The sequence below is a fragment of the Coenobita brevimanus genome, chromosome 106, assembly GCF_032717465.1.
Source record: "Coenobita brevimanus isolate Jiangsu-jjx chromosome 106, ASM3271746v2, whole genome shotgun sequence".
NCBI classification, from domain to species: Eukaryota; Metazoa; Arthropoda; class Malacostraca; order Decapoda; family Coenobitidae; genus Coenobita; species Coenobita brevimanus.
In genome coordinates this window covers 5,189,909-5,202,710 of record NC_137059.1, presented here as the reverse complement: position 1 = coordinate 5,202,710, position 12,802 = coordinate 5,189,909, and the positions used below count along the sequence as shown (strand labels likewise).

Sequence of the window (12,802 nt, the reverse complement as noted above, 5' to 3'; positions counted from 1 at the left end):
CTTCAGAGCAGCTACAGGCCGTCTCCTGATTCCCCTCAGAGCGTCTACAGGCCGCCTCCTTCAGGAGGGTTGAGTGGCTGCAGGCCGTCTCCTGATTTCCCTCGGAGCTGCTACAGGCCGTCTCCTTCAGGAGGGTTGAGAGGCTACAGGCCATCTCAAGAAGGGCACCTTCAGAGTGGCTACAGACCGTCTCCTGACGAAGGCGGGAGCTGCTGCAGGCCATCTCCTTATTTCCCTCAGAGTGGCTACAAGCCTTCTCCTTCAGGAGGGTTGAGCAGCTGCCGGCCATCTCAGGGGTGCTGCCAGGAGCTGGAGAAACAGCTCCACCCCGATGTTGGTTGGGGAAGGCTCACCCGGATGGTAGTCTTGTATTCCTGCTATGGTGGCAGCGGGCAAGCACTGGGTCATACAGGCGCTCGGCCCGGGTGGACTTTTGCCGTTGTCACCCTGAGTCCCGGCACGCTGTCGTAGTTCCTCTATGGGCTCCTTGTGGGGGTGTCGGGTTGCCCCCTGTGGCACTTTACTGCATTTTAGTAACAGGTGAGTTGCCAAGACAAGGGCATGCTGGGGGGGGGGGGTGGAGGTCATGCGGGGTAAGGCAATTCCTTGCCTGGCATCAGGTAGAGGAAAGTGTCCCATGTATACATACCAAAAACACGCATTAAATTTGAAAAATGTGCAAACAACGGACACTACAATAACAAAACATTCATCGTACGTTGTGGGGACCGAGCGTGAAAAAAAGTTGCAACGTGCATCGTACGTTGTGGGTACGGGGCGGGTTAATATTCACCTTTTCCCCTCATCATGCCTTCTAAGACTCTCCATTACCTTCATTATCTGGTCCAAAAGTTTTATGCCTCTATAATTCCTCATTCTAGGGCATCCTTCCCCTTATATCTATCTATCTTTCTACAGTCAGACATCATAATTGCGTAACGGGTGGTCATTTGAGTTAATTGTTTTATGCAGATTGGCCTGGAAGGTACAGTCCCGGAGGATTGGAAGTCAGGTATAATTATTCCCTTGTACAAAGGAAATGGGGAAAAAGTAGTGTGTGGTAATCATAGGGGCATTTGTCTTCTTAGTATATTAGGAAAAGTGTATGGTAGGATACTTATTGACAGAGTTAGAGAAAGAACAGAGAAATTAGTTGGAGAAGAACAGGGAGGCTTTAGGAAGGGAAGAGGTTGTGTAGATCAGATATTCATTCTTACATCTTTAGTGGAAAAGTTTCTAGAGAAGGGAAAGAAGTTGTACGCAGCTTTCATGGATTTGGAGAAAGCATATGACAGGGTGGATAGACAAGGATTGTGGAAAGTTTTAAGAATATATGGAGTAGATGGGAAGTTGTTGAATGCTGTGAAGAGTATGTATGATGGTGCTTAGGCTGCAGTGCGTGTGGATGGTGAACTAAGTGAATTTTTCTCTTTGAAGGTTGGGTTGAAACAGGGATGTGTCATGTCTCCATGGTTGTTCAATCTGTACATGGATGGGGTAATAAAAGAGGTACAAGGTAGGGTAGTGGATGTTGGAGTGGCCCTGGTGAGAGAGGATAGTGTTTGGAAACTCCCTGTACTGTTGTTTGCAGATGATACTGTGTTGTTGAGTGAAGACGAAGGGGAGCTGCAAGGCTTGGTGGATGAGTTTGGGAGAGTGTGTAAGAAACGGAATCTAAAGGTGAATGTAGGGAAGAGTAAAGTGATGGTCTTTGAGAGAGGTGAAGTCAGTGAATGTACAGCGAGGTTGGATGGTGAGGAATTGGAAAATGTGAGTACGTTTAAGTACCTGGGTAGTGTGATGAGTAAGGATGGGGGTTTGGAGGGTGAAGTGCTTGAAAGGGTACAGCAGGGAAGAATGGTTGCTGGTTATTTGGAAGCAGTAATAAGAAACAGGGAAGTGAGCATGGAAGTAACAAAGTTACTACATGACAGTATTGTGATACCAACTCTAACGTACGGAAGTGAAAATTGGACGTTGTTGGAAGGACACATGTCAAGAGTGAGAGTAGTGGAAACGAGTTATTTAAGAGGAGCCTGTGGAATCACATGGAGAGAGAGGCTGACGAATGTGGATATAAAGGAGTGTTGTGGTGTGGATGAGGATGTGATAGGAAGCGTTACGAGGAACACACTGAGGTGGTTTGGCCATGTGGAGAGGATGGAGGGTGAGAGACTGACGAAGAGAGTGTATGTGAGTGAGGTGGAGGGGGGAAGAGAGAGGGGGAGGCCGAGGATGAGATGGAGGGATGGGGTGGAGAGGTATATGAGAGAGGGGGGTGTGAGTTGGGAGCAGGGCAGTGAAATGGCGGGGGACAGGGCGACGTGGAGGCAATTTGTTTGTGGCCACCCCAAACGGGATTGAGGCGTCTGGCAATAGATAGATAGATAGATAGTTTTATGGGTTGGTTATATGGTTACTATATGGCATTGTAAATGGTTTCCTGGTTTACAAGAAACCATTTGGCTTCTTGTTCAATGTAAAGCCACCTGAAAAAGAAAGAAGAGTAATAAAAAGTGACAGGAATGATGGGAGAAATAGGAAGAGAGAGGCCATACACAGAAAAAAAAAAAAAGTGATAAAGGTGAAGGAAGAAGTAGACTGCACTATATCAAGTGAATGGATGATGGTTACTATCACCTACCACCAACATACACTTACCATCACACTCTTCAGCCAGTCATCTGGGACCTTGAAATCACCTAGAATGGAGATTTCCAGAGAAAGGAGAAATTTACAGAATTGCTCCATCTTAGAAGTAAGATAGCCAAAGAACTGTTCATAATCAGTAGAATTAGGGGGAAAGTACACAGTTCAGATATATATATAGTCAGAGAACAAGATAGCTGAAACCAGTGTTGAGAATTCAGAGCATTCAAGTTCAGGAACAGGAGGGCAAGATATGTTTTTGAGTACATACACACAACAACCACCCTTGGCTTTGAAGTGAGAGCAGTATAGAGAAAGTAGGAGGTTACAGAAAAGTGTTGCTACCAGTTGCCTCAGACTGCTGAGTCTCAGTGAGAAAAAGGATGTGGTTTAGAGGAAGAAGGGTGATGTTCAACAGAGAGAAAATTAGAAGAAAGGCCATGAATGTTGCAGAAATTAATAGAGAGTGAGTCAGACAATGGGTCCATGCATCCCACAAGGCTGTCATCAGAAGAGAGGTGAATGGTGGGGGTTTTTATGGTCCCCCCCTCCTTCACCTCCGGGACTCTGAGGCTTGGAGTTGACACGTCATTTTTTGCAAACTTTTGGAACACTTAAGTGTAATGTGTGATGTGCATCTAGTTTAGTGTTCACAGTTAATAGGAATATTTATAGGAGAGTATGCTGGCCTACTCTCTGGGTTAATGAAACACTGAAAAAGTTCAGTGTTTCATTAACAGATGCTGGTCCTGAGAGCTGATGAAACAGGAGCCTCAACTCTCCCCATCACCAACCTTCCATCCACTTCGAGAGTACTGCCCTGTTAAACTGGTGCTACAGTCTACTTACAGGGGAGGTTACACCACCTTTTGCAGCATTAAAGGAGTCATGGTTACTCTTTACATGTATGGGATTTTTTCCACTAGTGCCAATAACTGCCAAATGATATTTCAGTGAAATGATGTCATTTTCCCTCATAAATGTCCCAATGGCAAGAAGATAAAGCATGGTTGGTTGGAAGAAACACCATGGTTAATTTTAGGATTTTATATTTTTAAAAACTGAACTGCAGGATCTCATCACCAATATTGTAATTTAAAATGCTTTCGAAGTGCTTGCAAGGTATGCTACATAAAGATTCAGAAAAAAGAATACCCATGATTCATTCCTCTTCAACCTGCCTTGAGAATATCATGTATGATGAATGAATAAAGAAAATTTACAGAGCAATATAAGAATGCAATGTTCTCCTTGAAATAAATGAATGTTTTCTTTCACATACGAGAATATATAAATACAGTATGAACAATACAAAATGGATTGACCAATGTACAGTGAGCAACAGTAGTCGTGTCGCGGTTTTGTCCGAATATTAAATGTAACTCGTGAAACATTATGAATCGTCCATATGACAGACGGCGGAATGTACCAGACGCTTAGCCCGTTAGCTTATGTTTTCACCAAATTTCACGACACGATTATTGTTGCTTACTGTACACTGACGTGGCACACTACAGTACACCATGATCCTGAAATATTTAGGTAACAAAGGTGTAGTTCTGAATCCCTTTACATACCATTATGTTAATTACAAAAGAAATGGAAGAATATAATTTACTGCTAGTGCTTATACAGAATACTGTTAACCAGACATTATTATAAATACAATGAAAAAAAATGCACCCATGTCATAAGTTAAAATCTGGTAGGGAAATACATATATGCCTTTAGAATGAATGAAACATACTGAATAAAAGACATAAAAATACAGTTGCACCCATGTCATGAGTTAAAACCTGGAATGGAAACACAGATATGCCTTTAGAATGAATGAAGCGTACTGAATACAAAACATAAAAGTACAGTAATAGATAATGTCAGTCCTGTATAATAAAAATGTTAGCTATAAATACGAGTATAAATGGAATAATACTTCATTGTCAGCACAAATACTGTAAAGAATAGATGACTGGATCATATCAAAGAAACAGTTAACTCATAAAAAATATATTCCATGTGCAATATCATCATGTAACTACTGTGTTCACTGTTAATTTTAACAAGGATTGCAAGTGACAAATTTATAGTTTAGTTATGAATAAGGAAGTAATATACAGTACACACACTGTGTGATATATCTGCAGACTTTGAAATTCACCAAGTGTTCCATGACAGCACTGTCATTCACAGTATATACTTTAATTAAAAACACCAACAAAATAAAAAACAATTTATATTCACACTTATACTATATTACATGTAACCTTGACTGAAGCCACCATGATAGCAGCTTCTGTGTACTATACCTCCCTTATCTGCGCAGACATCATATGAGCTACCATACTATATAGTAAAGTCATAATCACTTTAATAATACATCATAGGCATAGATAAGCTCTGTATGCATATATGTAATATTAATTTATACGCTGAGATTCTAAATAATTCTAAATACTTTACTGCATTACATTCTTAGAGATTACAGTAGGAGTCATTAACACAAGTGCATTCCACAGGCAAATGTTTCTAATCTGACAAAATTGGGACAAAGCAATTACTGGATCATTTCTTTTACCATACTTGTATTTGGCTATCCAACCATATAAACCAATAATCAAATCAGTTTACCTGCTGTAGAAATAACTGGATCAGAACTCAATGATTTACAGTAGAATCAGGAAAGTATCTGATTTTACAATGGCAAACATCATTAACAAAATTATGTAAAAATGTATTCTTTATTATTACCCAGATTTTGAAGCTATTAGCACAATCATACATTCTGGCATTTGGGAAGGCACCACTAATCATCACTCACAAGTGTAGTGATAGTGAGTTATCTATCTTGACATAGCCAACATTCAAGGACAGAGGTGCTTAGACTTCATGCTTGAAATAACTTCACTGCAAAAGACTGTTCCTGAAATGCATGAAACATTGGGCACTAGTTCTGGGGATGGTGTTTAAGTCACTACTAATCTGCACCAGTCTGATAAAGCCTCATGTAACATATTCTAGTATTCATTCCTTACCAACCATACTGAAGGAGTTAACGATTTAGTACAATACATGGTTGACTATCATCAACCATGAGAGATACTACCATCATTTGAAATGTGGCTACAAGCTTGGTGACTGGCCACACAATTATCACTCTCAGGCAAGAAACATTCAGCCACATGTGCATAGTCAGCATCCAAGCTGACTCTATCACATTATTACATATCTTACTGCACATCTCCGATTTATTATTTCCCAACAGTTTCCAGTAACTGCAGTGAGGCAATTAGCTGGTTTTGGCACTTGGTTTAACTTCCAGTCCATAAAAACATCAGATGTAACATAACTAATCTTAACATGTAGATTCCTTTAGAAGGAAGCATGAACTTATTTGACTGACAGCTAAAGATGTTACATACTGGAATTACAGCTTCTCTATCCTCTGATGGCTGTCATGATATGGATTCCTCACTATCACTACATGTAACATTCAGATTTGAGGGTCTTCCTGTTGCTAAGTAGTACTGTTTGGTCTGAGTAGGTATAGTAGATAAGCTACAACCCCATTAAAATCAAAGGTCTTCCTATACTGCAAGTTAATGATATCATCTGGCAGAGTTCCATTACTTTTACCGAAATCACCTCCACAACCTCAAGAAGTAAGAAATGTGGGCTTTAGTTTTGCATTTGTTTTAGATGGGTGAATTTGATTTCTTTTTTTCAGGAGATGAATTAAAAAACCCTGCCTGTATTGTAAAAACAGTTCAATATGATTCACAACTACAATATATGAAATGTATTTAATTTTATAAATTTCACATTTTTTTCGATCAATATGAAGACAGAGATACAAACATTTTCACTGCACACATATAAGGTACTTGGGATATCATAACAGAAAATTAGTCCAATAACAACATGGATGTTATGTGTAAATTTAACAATGGTAAAGAAATATGGAACATTAGGATTACTGGCATGCTGTATAAAATAAAACTGGAAAATACAATAACAGCTCTGACAGGTACGACAATGGATCAAGTACTTTACAAAGAAGGGAAGAGACAAAATACAGGCATACAGTGGAAAATGCAACATTGTAAATAGTAATCAAGAATGAACTCCTTCAATCTTGTGGCATACGTTTCTAACCTATTCTTGCTATTTAATTTTATGCAGTTTCAGGGAGATCTCTTGTTGTGAAAGTCTATGAAGGCTATATCTAACCTCTCTTGTTTGAAAAGTCTATGTTCCTGTGAATAAATCAAGCTGCTAAGGAGAACCCCCTGACAGACTGGGTAAATGAAGGCAATATTTAACTCAATTTAAAAAGTCCCTCCCATACATTTTTTTGTTTTGTTTCTGAAGTCTCCAACATGCTTGCATGCGTTGGCCTTGGTCACCTAACGGCGGCTCTCCATGCTGCTCGATCTCTGGCAGCTTCCCTATTCAGTCCCTTATCTCTGAGGTCACAATCAATTGCCTCGTCCCAGGTCTTTTTCAGTTTACCTCTTGCAACCCTACTCCTAATGTAAACATTTCTCACTTTCTGCACCCAATTATCATCCCCATCCTCTCCCTTACCTCATCCCAGGTCTTTTTCAGTTTACCTCTTGCAACCCTACCCCTAATGTAAACATTTCTCACTTTCTGCACCCAATTATCATCCCCATCCTCTCCACATGCCCAAACCACCTCAATCTACCTCTCCTCATCACAACACCAATACATTCCAGTCCCATCCTACCTCTCAACTCTTCCACTGTAAACCTAGCCCACCCAGGCCTCGCCCTCAAGAACGCACTGCACATCCACTTAATCACTGTCTTTTCTGTACATTTGAGCCTGTGAATATCCTCTTCCTTTACTGCCCGGGTCTCACTACCATACAGCATTACACTCCTAACACATGTTGCAAACAAAGATCCCTTAGCATGGAGGGAGAGCCCTCTCATTGTCAGGAGAGGCAACAGCTCCCTGAACTTCTTCCAACCACTCCTTGGGGGGGGGGGGTTGTCATCAGGGTGATGGGACTAAGATGCAATAAGAGATTTTACAATTAAGTAATGCCACCAGGGTTATACAGTCACCTATCCTTAAAAAAGAGTTGTACCAAACTGAATAATGGATTTTTTGTGCAAGGTATCATAAGCTATGTGGCACTAATTCAAAAGAAGAATACATTACAGACAGTGAATCAGAAATGGCAAAAGATGACAAGGAAACATGATAGATAAAAAAAACAATAAAAACAATGGTACGACATAATCAAGACAAGTTAAGATGCAGTCAAGCAAGATAAGGCAGGAAACTAGGTGATTAAACACCACATATGTGTCACACAGAAGCTGAAAACAACACTAAGGGTCAACAGTTACATCTGGGATTTACTCAAAACATGAGCTAAATGACAGGGGACAGTCAAGACACAACAAAGAAAGGAAAGACTTATAACAGACAGCATTAAAAAGAGGACAACTGAGAACATGGTGAGCATACAATGATATGCCACACCTTTAACAATGTATAGAGGGATCCCCAGACATCAGATGCCCATGGGCTTGACATGTACAGTATGGGTCAATCCCTAGACATACCAATGCCATGTCCCAATAGCAAGCACAGTACCTAGGGATGTACGACCAATGAGATAACAAGCTTAATAGCATGAAGTCTACCACCAGTAGCTAACAATCAAGATGACTCCTGTGCCAATCTATAATCTTTAGATGGGCAAGGAAAAAATCATACAGGTATTCCTGGATGGAGCAGAAAGACATATCAGTTGACCTTATGGTGGTACGAGCCAAGGTGTGGGTAATAACAGTATCTTCTGTACTGGCTGCAAACATTAAGAGTACAAGAGAAATGATGTTAGACGATACTCGAGGCTGGCAGTAAATTTCACATACAGCAGATGCAGGGGCACAGCCAGACCACTCAGTTGTAAATCAATAAGCTCCTTGGTGAAAGAAGATGAGTCACTGGAGGTGTGTACAAATTCTGCTGAATTGGTGATGTCATCAGTGTAGAGGATGTTGCCAAGCATAGTGCCATTGCAAAATGTTCAATGATTGGAAAAAGCTGAGAGAGCTGTTGCCCACTCTGACACTGTGAGTGTTCTCACTGTCCATAAAAGTGTTTGGTATCTGTGTTATTAGTGTCACTGTAGAGCAAAGATACATGTGGTGTAACAGAGAAAGGTATAATGAGACGAATGAAATATCATGAAAATGATCCATTGGATATATGGGGTAAAGGCAGATGGTAGGACATCCTCAGAAGAACTGAGAAGATGGCTCTGAGTGTACAGCATCAGGAACAGAAGGGGATCAAGATGGTCCGAACATGCTAAGAGGCTGGACCATGGAGGCTGGATCAGGTGGTGTAGAAATAAAGGTACTGAGCAGACAACATAGAGGTAGAATAAGGAAGATATGACCTAAGATGTAGACGTACTACTAGACGGCTGGCACAGACCAGAGCAATGTGGAGCAATGCTATCAGGTGAACCTGTCAATTCCACGATACGAGGGAAAACAATGTAAAACTGGAAATGACGATGCGGACAAACTTCTAGAAGTGAATGAGTTAATGAAGCCTATATCTACTTCATGTTCAAAAAGACTCTCCAAAAGCCGAATAAAATCATCTGGTGGTAGAAATAATAGGATATAAAATACATAACGTGTAGTGCAGAGGTTAAGGGTAGAAGACTGACCTACACCCCTGACAGCATTACAACATAAATAACCTGTAGTCACTTAAGGGAGCTTACACAATAAGAATTTACGCATTGGAAAGGAAACTGTATTTACAGGCAATGGAAGAAAATAGTATCTATATAGGTGCATTCTTAGGGAATTGTAACCTCAGTAGGAAGAGTATAACAGCCCTCGTCATACTCTTCCCACTAAGGATAATATTATTTAGGTATGTTTTGTGCCATTGGGTCATAAAAAACTAATGTAAAGTACCCATATCCCTAAAATCTGCCTTTAATTGTAAAATATTACTCCTGTAACTGTTACTCTCTACTAAGACCAAGAGATCAGCATACTCTATACCTCACTGCATACAGAAGTCAATCTAAAGTCTACCACCATTTCTGGGGTCACTGAAGTTAAAAGGTATCATAAAATGTACTATAACATATTAGCTTACTTAAAAGTGTTAAAGCTTTTTAAAGCTAGGATAGTACCATGATGATAACAAAACAAAAAGATCTTAAAACTGGGACAGTATCACAATATACAGGACAAGGTTCACTCTTAATATTCAATACAAAATCCTTTTCTTTATCACGATGCACAATTTAACAGACCATACATTTCTAATTATCTAAAACATACTTTACTGAAATAAAAAAATAATTTTGTTCATAACACACATCTAGACAACATAGTCCTTAACAAACATGAAAGTATATGTAATCTAACCACTTACTTCTGAGAAATTTAAAACTAATATGTAAGAAAATGAATAACATGATCTTTCATTTAAGTTTACAAAGTTAAATATGCTTCTTATACTTTACACAATGGACCAACTTTCTCTTGGCTTCAACAGTTTTAAGTATTATTATTATTACAGAGCAGTGAGTCCCTGTATGAAGGTCATAAGCTACCTGAGGTACAACTGACAACTGTAATCTACTGGATAAGGGTTGATTAGGCATTAAGTACTGACATATAGCCATGATGGATCAGGTGCCATAACTGTTACGCAGCTTGCCTAACATAATGGTAGACATATAGCACTGACGGACCAGATCCCACTGCTGCTAAACATCATGCTTAACATTTACTGCTTTAACATTTTCATACAATACTTTCCCTGATAGGTATGGTATCAAAACACTGTATTCCTTTTATGCTTCTTTTTAACAACTACTGTACAACCTGTTATATTTTAGATGTTCCACAGTTGACTCTATCGGATATGTTTATATGAAGCTACAGAATGTGGTGAATGTTTTTTGGCATATCAGATAGAGCTAGGATTCCGGGGGCTTGAATGATGAGTGAATGGAAGCGTGGCCCATTGGACTGGGCAGACTTGGGCTGTCTGAATGCTGCTACTCCTCACCCTGCCCTAGGGTGGGAAAGGAGGTCCAGATGATGATGATGACGATGATGAATCCATAGTTGCTCAAACTATGCAGTTAACAGCCAAATTACTAATAAAAACCTCTGAACCAGGGACAGTGCATATTACTGTAGCATTAACATATGAATAACAAAGCTTGTCACTAATGCTTCCTTGATTCTATGGAATACTGTTTTGATGATACTGTCCTTTACTGTACATATCTACTGAATTTGTAGTTAACTTAGCTTTAACTGGTTTTTATATGAAGTTGTGAATTGAAGCGTAAAAGTTAACTGCATATTAAGGAATATATACCCACGCAAATATTTTATAAAACTACCATCTGTCTGCACTTCTATAAAAACTACTATATTATGACTATGTACAAGACAATTTCTATGCAGTCTTAAAACTAACTTAATTAATCATTATAGTTTGTATTATGGATACATCTTATACATCTTTACAACATACAAATAAAAAAATAGAATTTGAACAAATGCCAAGATCAATGTTTGGGTTTAGCATATCATGGCTACCACCTGGGAAGCACCTCATTGTCAGCACACTTCCCAAAAGCACTACAGGTTTCATACTGAGAACAGTTACTCTGAGTGAGCTAGCTGGTGGAGTGACGGGAAGTCTCAAACACTCCTCGTTGAAAGAAAGGGGAAAAGTAGGCCAGTGTGGTGCGGGAGGGGGATGAGCCACACAGAGGGGAACCTTCCAGCTCACTGCATAACACAATTAGCTGCTGCAGGTACACCTGTCACAAATACCAGTAAAGTATATGTATTACAACAATGGAAGGTAAGATATCTGGGTGTGGTAAGTATCTTTGTACACACTGTATGTCATTAGTCTTATTTCTGTCTGAGATAATGATATACAGAACCTTTTCCACCTATAAGTACAGTGTTGATGTTGGTGCTGAAGACTTGGTGTTGATTACAGTGAATGAAAGGAAGGCAGAGGAAAGATTTAGGAAATCAAGAGATGGAATGGCATACATGGGTTTGGCTAAAACAAAAGTGATGATATGTAGGGTTGGTGGCAGTACTGTCAAAGCAGCAGTGGCCATGTGCGGTTAGCCACACAGGTGTGGAAAGTAACTCTACCTTGTGCAGTATTTGTGATAAGTGGGTGCATAATAGATGTAGAGGTATTGAAGGTAGACTCCAAGATAATGCTGATTTCAAATGTGCAGTGTTTTGGGGAAAGGATATAGAAAGTATCAAGTATGAAAGGACTTATCTTGCTGGTGAGTCTCGTGTGTGTGGAAGAGTTTTGTTATTGTGGGGGACATGCTATGTGTTGGAGGTGGGGCTTGAGCTAACTCTGTAGCTGGGGTAAGGAGTGGTTGGAGGAAGATCAGGGAGCTGTTTCCTCTCCTGACATTGAGGGGGATCTCCCTCCGTGATATGGGATCGCATGTGGCATGCGTTAGGAGTGCAATGTTGTACGGTTGTGAGACCTGGGCAGTAAAGGAGGAGGATATCTGTAGAGTCAAACATACAGAAATGACAATGGTTAGATGGATGTGTGGTGTGTCCTCAACTGTGAGGCCTTGGGGGGCTAGGTTTCACATTGAAGAGTTAAGAGGATGGATGGGACTGTAGTGTACTGGTGCTGTGATGAGGAGGGGAAGATTGAGATGGTTTGGGCATGTGAAGAGGATTAAGGATGACAACTGGATGCGGAAAGTCAGAAGTGTGAATGTTGGGGGTAGGGTTGCGAGAGGCAGATCAAAAAAGACCTGGGAATGAAGTCAGTCAGCGTGACCTCAGGGATAAGGGACTGAATATTTCATCATTAGTCATTAGTCAGTCATTCTGCTTCCTTAACTTTCAACCTTGGTTTCTCACCTATTTTCTTTCACCATATCTTGGCATCATTTGCTTGCACTGTTGCCTCTTTTAAATTTCAACCTGACTTTCTTTTTTTTTCCTCCTTTGACATTAATTCTCACTCTGTGGTCAAATTGCATAGTAACAGTATTAGAAAGCTGTTTAGCAAAAATACAAAAAAATATATATATATCTGCTAGGCAGTCAACGTCAAT

General features: G+C 40.0%; 1 protein-coding gene across 1 annotated transcript in view; it reads right to left on the bottom strand.

The window, feature by feature from the left end:
• Positions 1-11,359: 11,359 nt before the first annotated feature.
• Positions 11,360-12,802, bottom strand: part of Klp98A (kinesin-like protein 98A) — a 62,749-nt gene continuing 61,306 nt past the window's right edge. The window contains exon 24 of the mRNA XM_080285370.1: positions 11,360-11,506. Coding sequence (XP_080141496.1) covers positions 11,360-11,506 — 147 coding nt within the window. The remainder of the gene's footprint in view (positions 11,507-12,802) is intronic.